At 36.8% G+C, this 25,121-nt stretch overlaps 1 protein-coding gene across 1 annotated transcript; it reads right to left on the bottom strand.

Annotated features, from left to right (window-relative positions):
- Positions 1–7,016: 7,016 nt before the first annotated feature.
- On the bottom strand, positions 7,017–24,204 carry LOC139728420 (MFS-type transporter SLC18B1-like). Its single transcript, XM_071639366.1, has 14 exons — positions 24,135–24,204; positions 23,271–23,623; positions 21,842–21,937; positions 21,001–21,074; positions 20,108–20,255; positions 18,879–18,947; positions 18,128–18,215; positions 16,611–16,753; positions 12,141–12,239; positions 11,504–11,595; positions 10,674–10,778; positions 9,792–9,866; positions 8,013–8,156; positions 7,017–7,665 (listed from the first exon to the last, which is right to left on the bottom strand). Exons 2-14 carry the CDS (start codon positions 23,601–23,603, stop codon positions 7,419–7,421), a joined length of 1,713 nt encoding a protein of 570 aa, XP_071495467.1. The 5' UTR covers positions 23,604–23,623; positions 24,135–24,204; the 3' UTR covers positions 7,017–7,418.
- Between the last annotated feature and the right edge of the window lie 917 nt (positions 24,205–25,121).

Raw genomic sequence — 25,121 nt, 5'->3', positions numbered from 1 at the left:
CCCTGATTTTTATGTGATGACTCAAAATAGGTTAAAGGCATTTCTTCGTTTACATTATCTTAAAGTTTGGGATCATAAAAACATATGAAAATAAAGATGTATTTACATATTATTACACAAGGGAACCTCATAACAAGAACCAAACAACCATGACAATTACTGTGTTATGTCAGGTTTCTCACATCAGTGTTTTAACATATATAAATTAAAGTCAAATTCACTTTGTTATATGGATGACGGTTTTATATTTACTATATCCAACCTATTTTTAATGAGGTTCCACTATAACAGCCTCTTTCTTACCCAAGTGTTATATCATATTCATATCACAAGTTAGGCCATGTCATCATTATATGGAAAATCTGATAATTGAACAGGGTTGCTCTTTACAAATACATTGTTAAAGGTATGTGTGTGTGGGGGGGGGGGGGGCAGTGAAAGGAATATATGAGACATTGAATAGTGTCCGTATCTCCCAAACATTTTAAGGATTGAGGGAGGGGAGTTGCTGTCTTTGTGTTCAGTGAGGGTATCCTGCCATCAGTGTGGGATGTGGGAATCCCAAAAACTTCCCAAGTATTACTAGTAGTTGGAATATGAATAAAGGTGTGAGGGTCGAGCATTTGTATGAATTTAGTTTTCACATACCCTGGTAAAATGGGTATTTTGAACAAAAAAGAAAAAAGTTGAGGCAATTTATTATCGATGTAGAGAATATAAAAGAAATCTTTGTTGCATCTGACAATATACATAGCAGCTTTCACTCTGTAATACAATTACTGGCCATTATTGCTCAAGAAATGCTCCTTAAGATTTAATTCTAAACTCAGCAAAGTGCAGATTTGTTTCAATTTGAACATCAATGTGTAAGACTGCCAGTGCTTGCTTTATGTATTAAGCGTTGTAATCTGTATGAAGTGATGATAAGCAAATACAAAGTGCCTTGCTATCTGTATATGAGATTATTGGGAATAATTGTGAAATGTGTCAGAAATGTACCTGGTACCAAGATACAAGGATTCTCTTATGGACACTGTGTTTACAGGATTAATGATGCATTTTCAAAACTTAAATGCAAAGTATGTCTAATTTGTCATTGGGTATTAGACTGATATATCCTGCAAATTTCAGAAGCGACTGATATTCTTTTGTTATGTTAATTCAATCTGATTTGCATCATTATTATATTTTTCAGCTAAGAGGTTCACCAAAGATGGAATGTTTTTGTCGATATTTACGGATGTTTCATTATTCTCTGAAGGCATTGCAAGAGAGATTTTATTTGTCTCCTTTCTTATCAAGTGCCACAGAAGTGAGGGTGGATTGATACAGTGCATAGTCCAGGAAATACATGTTCTGTTAACTTCTGTCATTTTATCGCTACATGTAACTATTATTGCAGAGCAGTTTCAAAGAAATCTGAGATAGTCGAACTTATTGGTTCCGATAGTGTATTTGTTGCTCCTGCCCTTTTCTGTTGTTGTAGGTATTTATCTGATTGTTTTGTACCTACACTCAGCCAAAATCTTCCAGTAAATGCTGTGTGATCATTATGCATACATCTTTGTGTGTTACAGGTCAAACTCTTCACATGTACATATTCATCCTCAGCAGATTACAGAGAAACCTTGTTGGAACCCTATTCCCTAGAGGGAAAGGAACTCACGTCTGGTAAAAATTGGACCATGGCTCCCAAGGACACAGGATTATGGCAGTAATGAGCCAATTTCCCCCCCCCCCCACCCCCCAATAAAAAAAAAAACAAACACAAAACACAAAACACAAAAACACAACAAAACCACAACAAAAACAAAAGAAAGAAAGAAAGAAGAAGGAGATGATATTACTTTTAAATCCAAAACAGGTGGAGTCAGGTTTAAAAGTATGTGACTGCACTATGAATTTCAATATTTTTTTTTTTTACTTCTGATAAATTTGATGGGAACTTGTCATTTGCTGACTGGTTAGACTCATCTTCGGGGGCAAGGGATCATCCCTGCATGGGCCCATCAAGGGCCAGGAGCTGGACCTAGATGTTGAACATCATCAGCTTGTTTTCACTCATTGTAACAATTAATTCTTGTATGTGTATTTCTGTGTTGAGAACTGGTGAAGGCTCTATTTTTGGTGCATTTGTTTGTTGACTGTTACAAATGGAGAGTAATTAATCCCTAACTTGTTATAGAACTGTTTCATTTTTATTCCCAAGGAGGGAGCAAATGCCTGGTTGGATAGTCTTCTTTGCAATGTCCCAAGCAGACTTTTGCCGAACTTTTCAGGAATCAGAAATAAAGTGACTGGGTATTGGCTTGTTCACCAATGTATATTGGCCGGCAAGGGCCAAGGGCCCTTGATGATAATCTATAAGGTAAGCTGATCAGGTATCTTCTAGATCCAAAACTACCAGATCCAAATTTGGGTAGAGTGTACATTCTATGTGTTGTGAAGGCTAATTCATAGCTGATCCCATCGTGGTTCCATCATGTTCAAGTTTGTTCTGTTCAACTTTGTTAATATAAGTGTCCTCCTAGCCTAGCTGTGTCTCAGAAGGAGGCCTCAGTGAATAACTATAGAGAAGGGGGGATGTATATATGTCACATTTATGTTGACAAGGTATTGTCTTTATATTATTTGTGCAAATTTCTATTCAATATGAAATGTTCTTCACATTCCAGATGTGACAATGGTTTTGCCTTTTGTCACCCAAGTTCTGAGTAACAGTATATTGTTGCAGTGATATTATCTCTAGCGTATATTTCTCATAAGATGAAAAAAATATGAGTGTTCTCTGACATAGACAGATAATTTGAAACTAATGCCAGTTGATTCCTCAATATGACTCTCTAATGTCACAATTAACAGGTTGTCACGATAAAATATTTTCATATTTGTCACCCATGACATATAAAATGCAATGTCAGTCATGGATATGAATGGCAGAATGATCAAGTAAATTTAAGAAATGCCTGTCGTAAAATTCTTCTTCCTTTGCAATGAATTAGTAAAATGATTGCAATGTGTATTACAATAAATGCCTAGCAAATGAAAATGACAATTTTTACCCATAATTTATCTCGTATTTATTGTGCAAGTACTTTATATTTTCCCCCTTCTCCAGTGCAGTATGTTAAGTTAATAGCACTGTTGAATAGTATTAGTATCTATCACTTTTGTTATATTCATTTCTTGTTTGTTTTCATTTTACGTCTGTACAATACAAGACGGCTGGTTAATCCATAGTCAGCTGCACTATCATAGTGCTGCTGGTCTTCTATGGGGACCAGTCATATGATTTGTGTGTACCTGGGGTGGACCACTTGATCACCAGGTTGTGCACTCTCCTCTTTGCTATGAATTAATGAATTAGAATCTTTTGAAGCACATGAGTTGTGACTCTCTCACACACGGGACCTCCATTTTATGTCCAACCCGAGGGACAGAGTGTTTTGTCTCCACTAGAGGGGGGACAGCACGACAACACACAACATTGCTCAGCAGAACTCACTGGGTTTCAAACTTGAGCCCGAACCTTAGCCATGTGATTGCAAGGCAGATACACTACTGACTGATCCTGCTTTCTCCCGCTGGACTGAGATATGTTCCACAGTTTGTTCCCTGTAGTTTTGATTCACGCCATAATCACATTTTTGGCTCTCTCACATTTTGTCACAAACTGAAATAGAGCACTCTCATTCTGCTGCAAGGAAGGGTTCAAAGGTCACCAAGAAGTTTAATCTTCAAACATGGCTTCACCATGTATTAAAAGACATCATATCTTTGGGTATATGATACATACAAAACTATCATTTACATTTCACAGGAAGCTGACTTTGCACACGAAATTGTCAAGTGATGCACTGTGTATAAAATGCAGCACATGATTTGACACTTACGTCAAACTTACTTTCACAAAAATTACATCAATCAGTGCTTGTAGTCTACAAGACGCTGCATACTGCAGAGCAGACGTACAAACACATCAACATATAACCCTCTGTGCGCTGTGAGTGCTGATTGGTACAGAAAATTCCATAGCACTACACACACTGTCCAAAGTGAGTGGCACAGAAAAGGGTTAACAAGAAAGTCATGAACAAGAAAGTAAGTCGGTGCTCTTGGTTTCCTGACAAGACAAACAAGATGTACTTTTTACAGAAATAACCTTCAAAATGACCACGCATCAGCTTTGATTAACTTTGTGCACAGGCACATACACAAGCAGGTATCATAGAAACATGTCACTACATGTACTGTACACCCAGATTTTAAACAGTAATTGTGTAGTTTTTATGACAGACAAAACTTACACATATAAACTTGATGTTATTTATGTCAAACTGGAAGAGGGCTGAAAACGCAACAAGCTAAAACTGATAAAGAAAAAACTTAAAACATTACAACACTGTCACCTGTATAGTGACACAAGGCAAATGTAACTGGAAAAAAGTAAAAAATTATTGCATCTGTTTGACAGAATATTGCACAATCCAGACAATAAAAATGTCCATGCGCTCACTCCAAAAATACACCTGAATTTCATCGCTTCAAAAATTTACGCCGCTTTATCAAGAGAATTAAGAAATAATTGTTACATTTAAAAGTCATCATTTCCAATATCGCCTTAATTTCTGAGTGCTCAGATAACTGCCTCAATGGTGTCAAATTATTGCACAAAATATGATGTGATAATCACATCAATTTGCTCTCTTCTAGATGTATGTCTTCACGTACATGATTATATCATTAAACTGATATCTTTGCAAGTTAAAATTAGGTATATGTGAACAAGTGCATAAAAATATTTTACACTTACATACTTCGTACTGATTTTATTTTCTCCAGCACAATGTGCCTAGTTGTTAAAGTTTACTGATTGTTACCAGTTAGCTTGAGAGTACCATAGGGTTGGTATCACTCGTCCACTATCAAACTTTGTGGGATGGACCAAATGTATGCTCTTTATAGCTACAAGCAAACCACTTACCGGGGTAGTCTTAAGTGGCTATCAACTGCATGTTCTATCTACATGTCTCTTTGTGCCTAAAATGTCACTTGGTTTGCTTAAAATTCTTTCACATTCCAAAACAGACCTAAAATATCACTCAACAACTAACCAGAGCTACATTCTTTCTTCTCCTAATCCTCAACAAGCCAAATTTAGCATGTATCCTAAGATAGGACTCTCGTGATTACAACACTAAGCCTTGTAAAAGGATTGTCTGACATAACATCAACAGATTTATGCAATGTGCATTACAAATTATGCTATAAGCTGACAAAATTAAATAGCAGTTTGATATTATTGATATAATGAAATAAATATAAATTTGAATACACCAAATGATTCATTACTATAAGTCAGTATGCAGATGAATGGGTAAGCATGTCTATTCTACTAATAACTAAGATGTGTTAAACTGTGGTTATTCCTAATAATCTAATGCATTACACATGGGAATCTATGCAACTTGCACTAAGTGGCATGTCTGTTAGAAGACATATTATTACGTGATTAAGGGCTTAAACCCCGTGGCATCTTAACTTGCTAATATCAAACATACTCAGACTCCAGTAACCATGGAAACAAGTAGAAACCATGTCACCTGATTTGACTTTGCCTCGCTGATGGCTGTCAGAGTAAGTTAAGTTTGTAGCATGTCTTTCAAGCTATGGAGCTTCAATTTTCACTTCGACATGTACTAGGAAACTTATAACATATTTATCCAACATATTTGTTCAAACAGATATTAGATATTGAATACAGAAGGTATGAACGCATAAGATAAAACAGAGAAAACATAACTCAGTAGAATATTTTCTTCTCTTGCAGTGCTGTGCTTGTTACCTAGACATGCATTCGCCAAAGCAATTGGCATGTAATCTTGCTTGGCCTGAATGCATCACCTAGCTAATTGCTTGTTTAAACTGGACATTTTGATTAGTTAGATTGATTTCATAGTATTTCAGTAATAACACATTACACAGAAAGAAATGAAACTTAGTACATCATTAACAATGTTTTGCAATCTGTGTGGATTATCATTATGAAGCTTCTGATCAGTATCAGCTTCAAAGCTTTCCACAATTGGCTTCATTTTGCACTATGTACACATTGAAAAAAAAATCATCTTTACTTGCAAATGGGTTACAAAAATCCTGCAGTTTGCCCAGATAGTTAGCAGCCTCTAAAAATTCCATGATCCAGGATGGGCAAACACTAATGTGAACAACACCTGTATCACTATGCAGGCATGCATTTGCAACATTCTACCTCCATATTATTTTTCTGTCAAATAGTAGTTATTGATTCATCTTATAACTTAAGTAAATATTGCACAAATTATTTTAATTTGGTTTGTAGACATCCACCCAATAAAATGACAATAATTTGTGTCGACAAAGATAATTCGTACTTCATCAATATGACAACACTTTTTTAAAGAGAAAAATAATTTCACACATAAAACTAAGTCATAGCAAAAGTAAAGATTTTGCTTGTCGCCCAAATATACATGTAGTACGTTATGAATAGGTAAAGTGCCTATGAGACATCAACCAGGTGACTCATTAGTGTATAGCATAATGAATGTCCAATGAGACATTAAATGGTAATTTGGAAAGGCACACAAAAAGTATATCTGGAAAAAAAAATGAGGTACTAAAAGACAGTCTCCTGCCAATTCAGAATATTAGTAAGTATTGGCTGGTCACGATTTGCTGGTGTATGTGTACCAATCCTAACAACACAATATATACACACAAATTGATTTGTTGGCCTAAAAAGACACCATCGCAAAATTGGATGCCTGGGCCTCACACACACACACACACACACACACACAGCCACATGATACATATTACATCATGACTTCAAATCTGATTCGGCAAGCTGCAGGCTGAGGAATGTATAGTACAAGTAGTAGAGATGTCACCCTTTTGGTCACCATTAATGTATCCAACAAAAGAGGCCTTTGTTGTTATTTTTTTCATCTGATAGGATACGAAAGCTCGGACATCGCTTGGTCAGCAGTCAAGAACGGGTCACCCTTTGGAAGTTCTTCACAAAGTCCATCTGTTTCACTCACTCATCTTAGCAGAGCAAAAGTTCCGTGGGTACACTTGATCTGAGACCTCTGATTTCTTCATGTCGATGGTTGATCCTCCCCCGTCTTCTCGTTCAGAGCAAACACTTTCTCATTCAAAGCAAACACTTTCTCAAGTGAATAGCTAGCTATTGGAAAGATTCTGTATCACGCATAGAAAAAATAATCCTCTCTGTAAAAACACATACACATCACACCATAAGGCCCTGTATGGGGACATGATTTCAGGTAGATATTTTAGTGTCAGTGCTGACTAGATTCTTCCAGCAGCGAGGCAAGAAAGAGGGAGGAAGGAATAAAGATGGAGAGAGCCCTCTACGTGTTGACGATGAGAGGACGTTTGTCCGAGACCTGGTCAATCCAAAGTCCATTGTCCAGATAGCTGTCCACACAGATTGTGTAGCTGTCGATAAAGGTTTCTCTGACTTGCGGAGACTCTGGCTCGAGTAGGACAGATGCGTTGATGGACACAGCACCGTTTTGTAGCATCTTAGGTCCAGATGACTCGGGATCAGAACTCCCCGCTTCTTTGTCGCCAAAGTAGATCCATGGTTTCCTCCGACTACAACAACAAAAGAGATCACACGAATATTGATGAGAAGCCTGTTTTAGTAAGTTTAGAGTTACAGTGTTTGAACAGTCAATCTTCCATCTAACATATTCCTCTAACCACGTGTAGCAGGCCTACCATTTGTAAGCAAAAGATTTTCAGTGATCATATACATCCTTATGAATATCATATCATCCCATTACATTCAACACTTTTCTGACCATTAAAATGAGTGCACATACAAAATTAATGTAAAACTTCAGAACTCATGATATATCTTTGTCATCTTTATTCATTTTGATAACCAATTGTGGAGGCTCAAAAGAAACCATGGCAACCAAAGAATCAATTGCACCTACCCTTTGCCACACTGGAACTCCCACAAGCAGAAGGCACCGAACCAGATAACAACAGAGAAGCAACACAAAGCAAAGACAGTGGCTGCCCAGTCAAAGCCATACGTGTCCTTCAGCACACCTCCAAGCACTGGGCCGAGGAAGTTGCTAAAATTAGAAGCCAAACATAAGTCATATATATAATTCAGTTAGCCTTACTTGGAGTAAATGCTTTATTTTTCCTATAATAATCTGCATGTATATCATGAAAACCTATTTCCAATGTGATTACAGATTCACACATTGGAAATAGGTTTTTATGACATGAGTCAACTCTCACGTTTGGGAGCACTGCGATATATGCTAGAGCATAAGGCTCTGCATTGTACACCATAAGGTCCTGAGTTCAAATCCCACATATTACATTCATCTTGTGACACAATGCTTTACCCACAATACCTCAGTTAACCTTAGCATTTAAATGGTAGTGCTTCAGTAATATTAGTGGCATCAGGCCTTCTGGCAACCAGTGTCAACACCAAAGAGGTTACCCTGGTAACATAATACCATAATTATCTTTTTTAATTGTTTTCCCTATTAATTTATCAAGTATCTACATTTTGCATGCCTGGTATGAGATCTTTAGAAGAATGATTTTATCAGATAGCCTGGGGTGGTATTCTGAGGTCGTAATTAAGTCTGTAATTAACTTTGTGATTAAGTCGTGAAGTTAATAGGCCCTTAATCATGGGCAAAATCGGTATTCTGAGGACGTAATTAAGGTATGATTAAGTCCCCTGTAATTATCTTAGGTCCCTCCCATCTAATTGTTATTCCATCCAATCAGACGAGTTGTTAGAAGCCAAAATGATGATTACACGCGCAAATATGCCCTCAATGCGCGCTCCTCCACGCCCCTGTAATTACAGCCCAAGAGCTCCGTGCGCACACTCCGGTATTTGATTACAACCCCTCACCTACGCACGCGAAGGTCTCAACCTCTTTGCTCAAATAAAATGACAAAATTCCTCGAAGATCGGCTATATTTCTTTTTTTCTCTGAATTCTACGGATACCATGATAACAAGATTCAACCGCTCCTCGGTTACCGAAGACGGTAAGCATCGCTGTGGCAGAGAAAACACGATGTAATGCGTGATATCGGAGTAGTTAATGACACTCCTTGGTATCATTAAGTTTTTCATTAACTTTCATACTTAATTACACCCTCAGAATACCGATTCGTAATTAACTCTGTGATTAAGTCCTCTCAGAGGTGCACGCGCATTGATACGCGCAAACGCGTAGGTCCTTCCCGCCAAAACGCTTGTTGCTATGGTAGTTAATATACCCCCTACTTAATCATGCTCTCAGAATACCAATTCGGTAATTAAGTGCTAATCAGACACTTAATAAGCTCTCAGAATACGGCCCCTGGTTATTAATTAAACATATTTCTATGAAATCAAACAGTAGGCATCTTCTTGTATATGATGCTAACATCAATAGCTTGGTCCAAATCTTATGAATAATCATTTTTACACCAATATCTTCCAGTCCTGAACCTAAAATATATATGATAGTTTTATTCAAATAGAGTGACTTGATTGTTCGTATATAATTTGCTTGTGATTAGGCTACTCATTTCTCACTATTGAAACAGTTATGTGACAGTATCAATCAATATGGTTGGTTACTAGTCCAGTGCATGCAAATAATGTTAAACACGACTCTAGAATGCATTATATACAAGCAAAAGTTCTGTGAAGACATTGATCTCTTTTTAAAAATGTGTAATACATACCCAAGGTTGAAGCATCCTCCAAACACACCAGAAGTAAGACCATTTGTTGACATGTCTTCAGGGAAGCCATACCACCTGAAAAACAATTAAATAATATGGAATATATACAAACATATTGATATGTACTTGTAGAATGTGATTCTTATCATTAATGTCATTCTTGAGTGAATATATGTTATCACTTTAGTTATGCCTTGATATACCATGACAACATCATGTCTGTGCCTCAGTCATGAAGTAATATTCGATATTTATATAGCACCCTTTCCACTGCATAAAAAAGCACTTTAAAGTTGGCACTGTACCAGGATTTTTGGCTCCGGTTAAACAGTCACTTGATATTCACACTCCCATCAATGGGAAGTTATTCATTCTGGATGGCTGATACAAAGAAATATGACCACATTTTTCCTGTCGTTAGCAACCATCATGTGGGTTCACTCACAACTTGAAAGCATTATGAATTGCAATATGAACACTGCTTGGCATCATTACAGAATGCTCTATTCAAGCTATCATTTAATGGAATAAGTGTGACATTTTGAATTTAAGTAAGAACTGATTTTGATTATTCACAGATTACATTACATAAATAGAGTCAACAAGATGCTTGTTTTGGCAGTTTCAACTTGCAACAGATACTCTTTGTACAAATCATTCTATATTCTTGAGTATTGTAATTTTCTACAGCATTCCATCTTACAGAGAGCAAAATAAAAAAATCACACGAACAAACAAAAAGTAAAACTTTGAGTAATTAATGAGTAGTATTTTGTGGGAGGCACTCCAAGAAATTATAGTACTTTCAACAATCAATAGTATGAGGTCCATTGTCAATGACTCTTTAAGAAAAAAAAACAAGCAGTTAAAGCAGCAAAGTACCTGGCAGTCACAAGCAAATCGAGAAAGATTGGCATGCAGGCACAGCCTATGGAGACACCAATCATACAGAGAGAGATGACCACTATCCACAAACTGTTGTAAGACCTGGAAGACAGAAAGAGTTGAAAAACAAAATACCTTGTAAAGTACTAACACATCCTCATGATGACAATATAAAATATGATAGTGACAATGACATCCATTCATAATAATCTCGTCTTAGATTACATCATCAAAATATACTGATGTTCTGATATGTGATAATACTGATGATTGATACTGTAGATCCATTTCATTTCATTTCATATATTGGTTTCTGCCACTTTCATGAACAAAATTTTACAAAGAAAATACAGTGGACTCCCGTTATAACGAAGTCCTCGGGACCGGCAGTTTTCTTTCGTTATATCGGAATTTCGTTATAACCGAACAAATAAACAATAGAAATACATAGAGTGGATGTCATTGCAGCCCAAATTTTTACTTCGTTATAACCGGAATTTCGTTATAACCGTGTTCGTTATAACGGGAGTGCACTGTATATACATACAAAATATGATGAAACTATGGGAACATTTTAAATCAGTGAATCCAATTCAGTATACCAAGGTAATGTAATGTAGGCTGAGCATAATTAAGGAGTGATATAAATTGTATGATTTTTTTGTATCATTATTGAATATTTGATGGTGTTGCAGGGATTGGCAAAAAGCAAAGATTGAAGCATGACAATTCAATTTCTAATTCAATTTCTGATTCAAGCATACGAATTTATGAACATCCAAAATTGAGAGCTCTTCCAATGACTGAAAAAGAATTTAAAGACTTACTGTGGGATATGTAAGATTGGGGCGGGGCCGAGGAGCAGGTAGGCCACACCAAGGAAGAAGAAACCAACCAGTGTCATTAGTCTGGTCCTTCCCTGTAAATGTGAGAGAAATATATTAGTAGAGGATTAGATTTTAAATTGCCAACAAGACACTTGAAATCCACCATATATACTTTGATGCAATTTTATACTTTTCATAATTGCCTAGAATTAGAATGGAAATATGATATGAACAGTTATAATGTAGTTGAACATAAATTACTTGTACAAGCTGTAGTATAATTTAATTTTTCACGCTGTAGTATAAATTAATTTTCCCCACAGTATAGAGGATTATAATAGGGTCACACCTAGCTGCTATAGCCATAACCAACATATCTCATTTCCTTCAGAACAACACACAAGTAATCAGACCTGTATGCAAAGGCCACATCGGATGGTCTTCGTAGACAGGTTTGCATGACTGCTATTTTTAAAAGTTGTGAAATTCTAAATGAAGATTTGAATGAAAATAGTAGTTAAACAGAAACATGACAAGCAATTATGAAATTCTATAATCTATACAAGAAAAGAGTTTTTCATGATCCCTCTATGAATATTTCATATTTTGAAAATGTAACATTCTAAGCCCTACATACCGTTCTGTCTGAGAGGTAACCCCAAAGAGGCATGGTGATGGCGTAGAGACCTCCGATGAGGAGAAAGAATGTTCCTGCAACTGGAGTACTCACGCCCAGCTGGATTAGAAAAGAAATGGAAGGAAACAAGAATATAGAGAATATTCAAATTAATGATGCTTGTATCAAGTCCATTCACAGAGAATATTTTCCTTGAAAATAGGGGTTGAGTTTGGCTAAACTAAAATGTTAGTTACATTCTTTGCAGTGCCGGTCTTCAACCGGTCTATGCAGTTCAAGAACCATCATAAACTTTGTTACATATTCAATATGGACAGGAGAAGTCATTGTTGCTTGATGATAGCATTGTAAAAAGTGTGATCCATGAATTCTTTGTTACTCAGTGGCCATTAAAAAAAGACAGTAGCAATTTAAAAAAAGGTTATACTGCAAGCTCAAAGACTGAATGTGAATGAATCTTCAGGATAAAAACTATTCAAACTATTTTTCTTTTCCTTTTTTTTTTGCCCACTTTCATTTTAACAAAGTTACAGACAATGTACAAGAAAGCTTTTTTTTTTTTTTTTTAGGTTGAACTTGCAGAATGAACACATGTTTGTGTCTTTTCCTGAAGATGAAGATTCTTTCATAGATAGGAAAGCTTCCAAGAAGCACTCATTGTTGTTAGACATGTCTTTGCCCTATAGCTAACACAGAACACATCTGTCCACACGAGGCTGCCTGCCATCACTCATTGCCCTGGGGATTCCGCTGCATGCATGGCGCATTTTGCCGTATCCTGTTTACACCAGGCTAAAGCGACTTTCTTGGAGGTCAGCGAAGAAGACGAGGAAAGATGTGTTCTCAATATTCTCCTTTTCACAGATGGCAGATCTTTTCTCTTTTCTTTTTTTCAAAGACCTGCCCATATCACTAGAGTTCATCTTTGGTCGATTAACCCATTGAAGACTAGTCCCATGTATACTTGGGCAGGTGTCTATGGGAAATGTGTGTTGTAGCAAAATCAGTCTGTTCTAAACAGGTTAATAAAACCAGAGTATTTTTCATCGAATGATTCCAAGATTGACAAATAGCTTTATTAATTGTGTACCCGTAATTGTTTTTTTTTAATACTTTTCAATTCAAGTCATTTAAATACTGTTAATGATAGTTTTCAGAAATTTTGACAGGATTAATACGATGAAATATTATTGCTTGCTACAAATAAAAAATCAATCACAACTATAGATTTCATTCAAAAAGTCAGCTCTGCTCCTAACCTGCTGTTTTGTGCATACCTTGAACCATAAACAATACCATAAACAAAATCTTGTTGCTATGAAACAATTATGAAAACAATCAACTGCTCATTGGACAAGTAGCCAAGAAATCTGTGTCATTATTTCCACACATGCTGTGATGATGTCCTTTATCTCTCAAATTTCCCTGAAAAAAAAATGAAAACATATCATGACATCATCCCAGGTCAAAGCCTCCATGGCGCCTTTGGAAAGGATGCAGGGGAAAAAGATGAAAAAATATGCTAGCCATAGAGAGTTGCCAGAATCCCCTGGCACTGAATAGAAGACCACTGTCAGCAATGATTCTCAATCGGTCGCTTGACTCGAGACGATGCTGTCCCTCTCACTAACTGGAGAGGGCCCAGGCAACCCTGGCGGTTGTGAACTCGTCATGGGAGACATGAATCACGGTACGAAACTGATGGAATCCCCAAACAGAGGGCTCTCCTAAATGACAAATGGTGTTGGAAGATCTCCGATGTGACAGGATTACGCATTACAATTTTTCCAAGTTAGGCAAAGAAGAAAAAAAAAGTTGTAGGCGGCTGCTGAAGCCACCGACGCCGCAAGAATCCTGAGCGCCAATTGCTTTAAAAAGATTAACCAAAAAAACAAATAAAACAAAATGGGCTCTAGACACTGTGTCAGCTATGCTTTTACCATGACTGGCTGCTATAATTTGTCTAGTGTGTGCTTGTATGTGTATGTGTGTGTGTGTGTGTGTGTGGGAGGGGGGATATGGCACCTATAATTCTGAAGCTTTTGACTCCATGCCACACCACATGGTGACATATTTCTTATTGTATGCACAAGTACAAATAGTATTATTGACTACCTTAGGTTTGCTAAAAAAAAAGATAGAAAAAACAGCCCTCCCTTGGGACTTACACATTTGTTAGAGAGTGGAAATTGCTACAGACTTGGAAGGATGTGTTCACTTATCCAGTGAGTCAAAAAACATCACATCCTCTGCTTTCGTTCATTCACTCTCAGACTATTTGTCTCCAACATTTTTTTTCATCTAAAGGTTTTTGTAGCTGAGATCTTATCATTTAAACAGCCCTCTCAGACAGCAATTACTCTCGATCATGATGCTAAATCCGACAATAAAATGACTCTCCAGTTAACACATGTAAAAAAATAAACTTGTATTGCATCAACATTAATTAGTAAAAATAAGGTGATTAATTTGCATGCATATAATGCATCCCACCAGCAAAATAATACTCCTATTACCGTATGACTTTGTTTTCTCTTAATTTCAGGTTCTTGAATCTGTCATTAAATTTGGGGGTTTTGAGTTTGTTTGTTTGTTTGTTTTTTGTGGTTTTTGTTTTGATTTTTTTCAACACATCATGAAAGGATAATTTGTGACCGTGCACCTCAAAACGAACATAAAGTCGCACACACTGATTTTGCGTGAGGACTGAAAATAAGTTAAATGGGTCAACCTAGCCGAGCTTGACTTTTTCATATTTTCTGAAAGAGCGGGTCTTCTTTTACATTATGCTAAAATTTGGTATCATAAAACGGGCAGGAAAGTGTGTTTTTTTAGCAGTTTATCTCGAACATTTTTGGTAGATAAGTGTGATTTGGTGTGCCTTTTAGAATCCCTTTTTCATTTCTGAAAAACCTTCTCCACACTCTTCACTTTCAACTTTAATAACTTTTGAAAGGTTAATGCTACTGCTTTGAAAGTTGGCATTAATTATGGACAGAATATGTTAATGAGGCATGATTAATTTCAGTTTAATCTGATAATCCTTTCATTGTTGTTACTCTGGTGGTTTACTTCCTGTTTTTTTGTCCCATTCATCGCACAGCCAGCACGGTTTGGTAAAGATTAAGCGCTTGAATAGACACTGTACTTCAGGGCCTCTTTTCTCAGTTCACACTTTTCCTGAGTTTGTGCTTTCTTTCCAATATTTCGATAGGTTAGGAGAGTCCATTTGATTTGAGTTATGCTACATCATTTTAAAGCTTAAAGTCTGCTCTTTTAGAATATGGTCTTAACTAAAAATTCATGTCTGGCGACTTTTTGTTTGTTTTGAGGTGCAGGGTCACATTTGTTTAAATTACCACTGGTTTACTGAGAGTTGAGTGAATACTAAGACTGTACTTTCAAACAGGAGACCCTGCCTGGTGTAAACATCCCATTTCACCCTGGAGTAAGAAGTGACTACCTGGCAATGCTCCGACAGCAATAATAACATAATAACTGCACAGCAGTACTGTCTGAAAGAGCAGTGGCAACACCGAAGGGGCTACCCTGGGTAAATCAAACCATATTGTTATTATTATTGTTATTATCGTAACCTACAGGGTGCCAGATTCATTCACCATCACGAGGAATGGCATCTTGCCTTCCTGGCTTGGCTGAAGCAGGGAGGTTAGTCTCACCTCCCTGCGTGCCTCCTGGCTGAAGTCAAGGATTAATCACGCAGTAAGAGCAAGGAGGTAATGCTTCTCTCATACCTCCTTGGCAAGAGCCATGCAGGCACGGAATGCAGCGTATTCCTGAGTGGTCCACATGATCTGACCACAATTACAAATTCTACCACCAGTAACCGCTTCTAATCCGCTAAACTTGTTTTCCATCCTAATCATCCAAATACACTGCCACACCCACATTGTTGTTATTCCTCAACTAATCACCTTTTCAAATCAAAAATGAAAATAATGATAATGATAATAATACACAGTAATAAATGAATAAATAATGATAATTAAACTAAGAATAATAATAACATTGGTGTGATTTTTTAAGATCACACTCTACCTACACGTATCAAATCAATATTACTTAGATAAAATAATGAGTTGACTATCCGAGCTGATCATACAAAAGACCTCGAGATCAGATCTTTGATCAAACGCTCTCTAAAGTACTAATTCAAACCTTGGAGGTAAGACCATCCCTCTATGGAGGGATTTAGGTATGAAACAATTCAATTTCTCTTTGTTTAATATTGAGAACAAATATTAACAGTCCCAAAGCTGCTGATTCCTTGCAGTAATGCAGGACCAGAAGAACTATGTAGCACATCAAGAGAAAAAGTGCAGCAGAGCAAAACTGTGCACCCTCGTTTACAAGCTAGGGTAGTGGCAGTTATTAGGTGCAGAATGTCACCTGACACAGTTCATTAAGTCTTGACACCAACAAGAACAAGATGCAATGGTGTGTACTCACATTCTTGAGATGAAGGGAAAGAGTAGGATCCAGCAGGGAATAGGTTGTTGAACCCACGAGTATCGCCAGGATCATTGGCCACACAGCTGGAATCATCATCAGACGCAGGATAGAGCCTGGCCTCGTGCTTTCCTTGGGTAGAACTGTAGTATAATCACAAATAAAATAGACTGGGTCACATCACATGTAAAGAGATAGGGCTTTTTTGTCTTCTAACTGTCTTGGAGCTACAAGATGATACACATGTTCAGTCTAAACTATCTGCAGTGCATGTAGGGGAAATCACCTCACCATAAAACTTCGACAAAATTTATAAGATAGAAACACTGGATTATAAAATAAGTTCATAACCAACAGAAGACGTCTAGATGAGAACAGACATGAATAGGTTTAAAATGCACTCTTTCTGAGCAAATTTAACTGAAATATTCAATTTTAAATCATATGACAAGCAAATCAGTGTTGTTAGTTCACATTTTAGTATCAGTAAGGTATCAACATGTGGACATCACAGAGAAATCTACTGAGATGGAACAGATTCTCTCTTAAAAAAAAGAGGCTTTACTAAAAGCTTGCCCATATTTAGTTTCATGATATCATGTGTAGCCTAGTCTGCAGTATCATCACAAATTGAGACCATCATCTCAAAGGTCTATTTTTCATGAAAATACACAAAATGCGATAGAAAAAAAGACAAAAAAACCTCCAAAGTTGCCAACCCTTTGATGCAAACAGATGAGGTATAAACTGCAACAATGAACATTTAGGGTAGATCAGAAAGCAGTTGTTTCAATATTTAATTCTTAATTGATGATACACTTATTTTCCCCAGTGTCTCAAGACACGATTATTTCTTTTTTCTGAATGAATGAGCTATCCAAAATATTAAAAGGCCATAAAATCTGAAAAAAAAATATACAATGATTATACTGAATTGATACAGAAACATAATTTAGCGGCACATCTATGATAAAGAACAGTTTTATATGCAGGACTAGATATACTTTTAGAATTGGAAGAAAAAAAAAACACACATCAGACAATGAAATCCAGATCAAGAATATCATATCTGCCTCTCATTTGAATAAAAAAAGGAGCCACGTTTGCCCTGTGATCATCTCTTCAAGAGGTTTTTTTATAGATTCTTATCCAGCAGATGTATATATATGCCCAATATACCATCCTATTTCTTTGAAAGTCAAATGTCATGTTTATGTAGTAGAAGTTATTTGTTTTGGTTTCAAGTCTTCATATACACATCTTTTGGTAAACATGGTGGCTGTTGATTGCATTAAATGACACTAAAATGGAAGGGCATCACAAAGTCACGGCAATCAAGTGAAGAACAAACAAAGTAATTACGATCTTTAATGAAAGTTGTTTACCAGCGCTTACAATGTCATTATGTTACCGGATAAAAGGGACAAAACCCTTTGATTACATTATAATGTATTGGCACTGTGAATGCTCTGTCCTGTGTTGTGGAGTTTCATTTCCTGCCTGACGCACTGACTTACTCTCTTTGGGTAGCAAAAACATGACAATGATCAGAACAGTCAAATCGATGCCTCCGAGTACCAGGAAAGGGAGCTTGTAGCCACCAATCTGAGGGATAAGAGCAAAGAAACCGAGAATGACTAGAGAGCCATTTTGTCAAGACCCTGGAGGAGAGAGTAAGTGGTTGCTAGGAGACTACATCCAATCATCCAAAACTCTGGCAATATCCACAAGCATGTCGTGTGTAACATACACGAGACACCTGTCACTGTGTCACACATAATTTAATCGCTTTGACCACATACTAACATCAGCAATTCTTGTAACAAGATTCTCAAGGTAGTATTAGGGGCGAGGTAGTATTACAGGCAAGTGACTGCAATGGAGTTAGATCCATTGTGTAAAGTTCCTGTCCCAAGTTTCTGTCACCTTTTATGATTGTATCTGCATCACAGAAGGAGATATCATACAGCGTTACACATCCTTTCATCCTTTATATTATGTGAACATTGTTTCTGCTTTTAAATCCTATACTTCTTCAATAAAAATGACACATTGACTTTATCCTATGATTCTGAAAGCCAATGCAGAGGAAATCAAGTATTGTTATCATGTTTTAATTTACTCATTAATAACAATGTTGTAGATGAAATAACGGTCAGTTAATATATTCATGATTTTTTCTCTTGATTTCATTAGGTGACAATGTAATTGAGATGAAATATACTGGCATAACAACAAGACAAGAAGCAATTTGGAGGCTATTATTACCTTGTAGAACAAACTTCCAAGTGCTGGGCCAATCATCAGCCCAAGACCATTGAACATTTCCATGGTTCCCTGTTAACAGTCAAAAAAAAAAATGAAACATTACCATGAACATTATGAGCTTTAAAGTACTGGTATATATTTGGGGAGAATGGCTGGAAGAGACCAACCCTACACCAAAACTCAAATGCTACAACTCAGCCACAGTACACTATTTTATATATCCATGGTTCCCTGTTAAACAGCCCAAAAAAAAAAAGAGAAAAGAAAAGGGAAAGAAACATCGCCATAAAAATAGCTTTAAAGTCTATATTTGGAGAGAATGAATGGAAGAGACCAACCCTACACCAAAACTCAAATGCTATAAACTCAGCCACAATAAAATAAATGTTCTACAACGCAATTATATATCCCATGCAGACTTCCTTGTTGGTTTCCTGAGCGCCACACATTTCCTGCACACCACAGTGCACTTCCTACATCCGCTACCTGCCCCACCTACGGGTGACCGGCAGGATGTGGTACCAAAAAGGGGTCTCCGATAAGAACCCGGTGCCTTCTTGGATTAGAACGCAGGTGTGTGGGTTTGGTATGAGCTTAGACACACTTAATTCTCCTCTCAGAAACAAACAGACAATCTAGAAAACAGGAATTACGCAATATGCGCACTAATTGACTGACACAAATCCGGCGGAATTCCACATAATATCATGAAAGCTTAGTTGGCTTAATTATTACATTCACAGGATATACCACTGCGATGCTACCTTGAAATGATGAAATGAACATACTTTCTGATAAAAAGTTGCACTTATGTTTTTTCAATGATTAATACTGCTGTATGAGTATCCATATTTCCTACTTGCTAAAACAAACAAACAAACAAACCAACAACAACTATTCCAGCCAATTAACACAATGCTACAGTGAAGGGCACACTAGGTCATGAAATTAAATGAACAAACATAAGTAGGCCTATGGTAAGGATTCATATTTAAAATTGCAATTCTTATGCCAACATAGCCACAATATTTCTTTCTTAAGTTCTGTGATATATTTCATTGAAGTAGGATCCTACCTCAGCAGGCCTTTACATCATTGATTAAAGTATTCATGAACTCCCTCAAGACACTCATAAGAGAGATATTTTCAGGAGTGGAGTGGATCTTTTAGAACACATTAATGCTACTACAAAACCTAAAAACATGATTGTGTCAAAGTATTTTCCTTACGGTCATCTGAGTGACCCGGTCAGGGAACATTGTTGCCACGATGGTCAGGCATGCCGTGAGGGCAGCAGACGAACCTATGGCCTCGATGCTCCGAAGCACAAAGCAGAATGTGATGAACGTTGTTTTGTCATCTATCTCATCTAGCACTCTATGACATAGTAACAGACAAAGAACCAAAAAAGAAGCAAATTTTAGGCAAGAACATTTTAGCAACATAACATGAAAATCCTCAGAGGATTACTGGAAAGGCAAGAATACAGTGTGTGGGGGAGGAAAGAGAAAAATTACAACTGATTTGAAAATCGCTTCTTACATTCATGTGCAGCTCAAAACAAACAGTATAGTTCTTATCTTGAAGGTAATAATTAGTTCCAGGTAATCAGTTCATGGAATTTGCCCATCTGGTCCCCTTTATAAACCATACTGTGACAGCAAACAAAACTAATCACTCTTCACAAATAGATGATATGCACTTACAGTGCTGATTACTGTAGTATACAGGCAAATAAGTTTACACAAACTGGGCTGATAGACTACTTGAACTTGTGTTCCATGGTTATGGGTGATATCCATGAACTTCCATGCAAATAAGGATTTTAGATAACATAGAGACAGGACCTATAAAATAAAGTGAATACATGGTAAACATTCAAAGGTGGTATTTTCAGAAGAAAAATATCAAAGGGTTCCTTGATCGATCTCTCTCTCTCTAAAAAAAAAATCAAAGCAAAACCAGTGAAGTTTGCAAAGAAGATTTGTTTGGTAACGATGTACCAATATCTAACTCATGCTTCCATATTTCAAATTAAGTTTAAAATGGTTTTTACCTGCCAAGAGGTAATCAATGAATTACTCTACGTGGAAAAATGCTATTTCAAATTCTCAATCCTCACCCAAAGAGAATGTTGCATCCTGCACAAACAAATGTTCCGCTGAAGAAGAGGAATTTGGGGCCGAACACACCGACCTATTAAACAAGAATGAAATAAAACATGGCATGTTAGATGCTTTACTAAATGCAATTTTCATTTTGCCCTCTTCTCTTTAATGTTGACAAACTTGAATCAATATTATAGTATTAAGTCTATCAAGAAGAAAAAAAAAAAGAAGGTCATATTCATTTAGCAACTTGTGTATTATTCTCTTATAACCATTACAACAAAGCCAGCTCTATATTTGTACTTAGATACAGATTAATAGTTGATTCTTCAGGTTTTCTCATGCAGTGTGAATGTAGAGTATAAATTTGGAACAGCAGTGCTGTGTGATACCAGTACAAATATCAAGGAGCTACTTCTTATTCCTTGCTGCGTTGGAGTATACATTTTGTAGTCATGGTGGCTTAGTTGACCACCTGATACTTGATCCACCACTCGTCTGCCCACTCTGGGTGAAGCAATGGTAATATATCAACTGGGAACCCATCCTGGGGTGTGATTCAGGGCATTTTAGAATGGGCGTGTTCCTGATGATGTAATGTACCTCAAAAGCAAAGATACGTCATAGATATGTTTCGACACAGCTCTAAAAGGAGCTTAATCTCCATTTCTATGAACATGGCAACTAAATCCAGTCTAATCACATAAATTGATATACTTAAAGATTTGAGGTGGAGTGATCTTACATTCATATAGCATATATGAAATACAATATAATTTTCACTTGTAAGTTAAGTTTCTTGGTCTCAAACAAAGGTAAGAATTAAGAAGCACAGCTCTAAATTACAGCACTTACATATTTTCCAATGATTGGGGAAGAGACAAAACCAACGAGGGCATATACTCCAAAGACAAGGCCACTGACTGTTGTTGAAACACCTTTCTTGGCTGCCTATTGGAAGGAAGAGGTGGACACAAAATGCAAAATATTCTAAGCATTTCCTTCCAAATGTAGATGAAGTCTTGATAAATCATAATATTGCGGCATCATGTGTAGATATGGTCAAATACAAGACAAATTTATGAATGTTCTTTACTTTGCTGTGACCAACAAACTATAAATAGAACTCTGATACATTCTCATTTGCTAAGTTGACTGGTTATTTACCTATATGGTCTGCAGAACAAACATCTTTTTTTTTTCACATAATGCAACTATCTTTTTTATTATATGTATATTATTATTTTTCAATCTGTACACATGCAGTTGCTAATTCGTTCCTTTTGTGTAGTATATCATTATTGTATTTTGATCATTGCATGTATGTAAATCAGACACAATTCAGCCATTGGGCTGCCAAGTGTGATAATAAACAAACCTATTTAATTCAAAATAATTAATCAAAAAAATCAACCATCTTTATCACTGATGACTGACTATCACTATGTTAGACAGTCCAGATGGCAACTACAAAACATGATAGCTCTGTGTTTTTCCTTGTCATGTATCTCACACATTTCCTTCCTCACAGAGACAAGTGAAGACTGAGGGAAGCAATTATTACCAGGAAGTCATAATATAGGTACTTTGGCCATGAGGGAATATGCAGAAAGCAGGCCTAGCATTAGCAGCTCTGCTTAATTTGTAGAGCAACCACCCAGCTTCCTATCCCCCTACTATATACAACACACAATTCACAAGAGTCTACCTACTGATGCAATCCTGACTGCTTTAAATGCAATACATATACTCTAAGTATTATGTCTCTCAAAATAATAGGCATATTGCTGTTTAAAGCACATTTTCTGAATTAATCAAGCCTATGATAGAAATAAATGTCTCAATTTCAAAACCCATAAAGTAACAAGCAAAAGTAATATATAAAAAAAGTGTATCCATTTCTCTTTTTTATCATTGCTTCCTTCAATGTATCATTCTGAGTGGCTGAAGAGCTTGTATCAATGTGTAGGTGATAATGAATGCTGCATCCAACATCTGAAAAAGTGAATCTTTTTCATTTATATAGAGGAAAACAACCCAGAAACTTACTGCATCAGATGGCAGTTTCAGAAAGAAATCACAGAATAACTGGGCGTTAATTGTTCTTGACACAAATAGCTTCTTTTGTCTTGTTCACTTGGTATCCCCTTCCAAATTTGCTGATAGGTGCAAGTATATAAATAAAACATTGTAAGTCATTTTTGCCACTGCCATTAGAAAAATATGGCAATTATGAACAGGTAAGTATAATTGTGCAAATTTCTGCTGCTAGCTGCACGCTTACCTCGATGGGAAAAAATGGAGCCAGTACTGAATACAGCATCAGATCAGCAATAGACACAACGGCAAGTCCAGCATATACCATCTTATCCCTCCTAGACATAGGAGCATAATTCCTTTTGCCCTTTTTAGCACCTTCATCTTCTTTGGAGTCCACCACTGTCTCGATGCAATCCTCCTCGTTCTCAACTACGGCACGGTTGCCTAGCAATGTGTATCCATCTGCCTCTTTGGAAAAACTCCCTGATATAGATGATACTCCATCGCATACTATGATCCCGGAAGCTTTGGAGTTGTTGCTGTTGTGATTTTCCATGGCTAGTTGTGTACTTTCCATCAGAGATTTGCAGTCAAATTCTGAAAGGGGCAAAACATCATAGAAAAATTTTCAACTAGGAATCTTCCACAGTGAATAATTTCAGTATAGCAAAGACAGAATGAAATCTTCAATGTAATAGTATGTAAAGCAGCTGCACTTACTATTTTAGTATTCAAGTTCAAATGTTACAAATCTAAATAAGATATAAATTAACATTGTAAACACACTAAAATTAGCGATGGCTTCACAAACACAGGAGAAAAATAAGATCACAATTTGTATTGTCCAGGCTACAACAAGCATTTTATATCATTACAACATCACCAATCTGCAGTTACTGCAAAATCTTAATCTCATAAGATAAGTTTGGAAATGTACAGTAGTAACATATGAGCTACAATTATCTCCCTCATCTATTGCAACGATATTATACAAGCCACAACAAAAAACCTGCTTTTTCTAACAAATTAAAAATAGAAATACATGTTTATATTTCACGATGATGAACAAAGGAAAAAAAAAACACATATTATCCAGAAGGAAACTCACATCGTGCAGAGAGCAAGATTTCGAGCTGTCACGCTAAATCTGTCGATTATCAGTGATGGATAAATCAACGCGCGTCACGATTATATATCCCCTCACGTCGAATTAATATTGCGACATCGCCCGGACACCAAACGGAGAAGAACAATAAGTAGTACAGAGAAAACAAAACAAACGAAGGATTACGCGACGATGGTAAGAGACCGAAGTTCAGCGGTGTGGTGGTGTGCGGCGTGAAACCGGCGAAATCATGCTTCAGATGGTCTGATCATGACACTATCTCGTATGTATTGACAAGAGACGTCTAGGAATATTGTTATTTGACTCCTTCTAATCCGCAGCTAGAACTCCTGTAATGATTTTTCGAAAAGTAAATCACCATGATTGGGCTGTCCCACCCTTTTTTTTTGACATACCAAAGCCCTATTCTGCAAACTTTTAGTATCGTACCAAGCGTTCCACTCTCTAACACGACTTCCCGAAACCAGTTGAGCGGCTGGAATGGAAAGTATCGCTTGGAAAGGACCAGGTTTATTCTTTGGGGATGCGCTCATCAGTGACGGCTCCCTATCGTCGGCCTTGAGCTATCGATTGTCACCCGTTCGGCAAGCAAGGGTAGCGCGGAGATCACGTACTTTGCAGTTGTTGTTGTTGGTGGATTGTTGGCTTCAGCGTTAGGATAGTACGTGCACGAAGTCTCCCTGGTTAGACTCTGTGACACTAAAAAGTATGTTCTGTGAGTCAGTGATTCCAATCCATGCACAGCTTGCCACTTTTTTGTTGTTGGAATAATGAGAAGGAAAAACTACCAAAAAAAAAAAAATGAATTCACTCATACGAGCCCATAAAGTGAAACTCTCGTTTTTAGAACCATTCGTCAATTCTTCTTGTGAAAACTCACCAATGACTCGACTGCCCAACAAAGCAACTGATTTAGAGTCTGAAAGAAAAAGACTAGCTTTTCATTTATGGAAAATAACACGAACTTCA

Source organism: Diadema antillarum, unplaced genomic scaffold (assembly GCF_040938485.1).
Source record: "Diadema antillarum isolate AM-2024a unplaced genomic scaffold, OU_Dant_1.0 seq00000178_RagTag, whole genome shotgun sequence".
Classification (NCBI taxonomy): Eukaryota; Metazoa; Echinodermata; class Echinoidea; order Diadematoida; family Diadematidae; genus Diadema; species Diadema antillarum.
This window is presented reverse-complemented; position numbering and strand designations above follow the sequence as displayed.

Coding starts and splice junctions, on each gene's coding strand:
- LOC139728420 (XM_071639366.1), bottom strand. CDS start 23,603: ATGGAAAGTACACAACTAGCCATGGAAAATCACAACAGCAACAACTCC. Junction 18,216..18,878: donor TTGGAAGTTTGTTCTACAAG/GTAATAATAGCC, acceptor CTTATCCCTCAG/ATTGGTGGCTACAAGCTCCC. Junction 8,157..9,791: donor GGAGGATGCTTCAACCTTGG/GTATGTATTACA, acceptor TTCTAATTTTAG/CAACTTCCTCGGCCCAGTGC.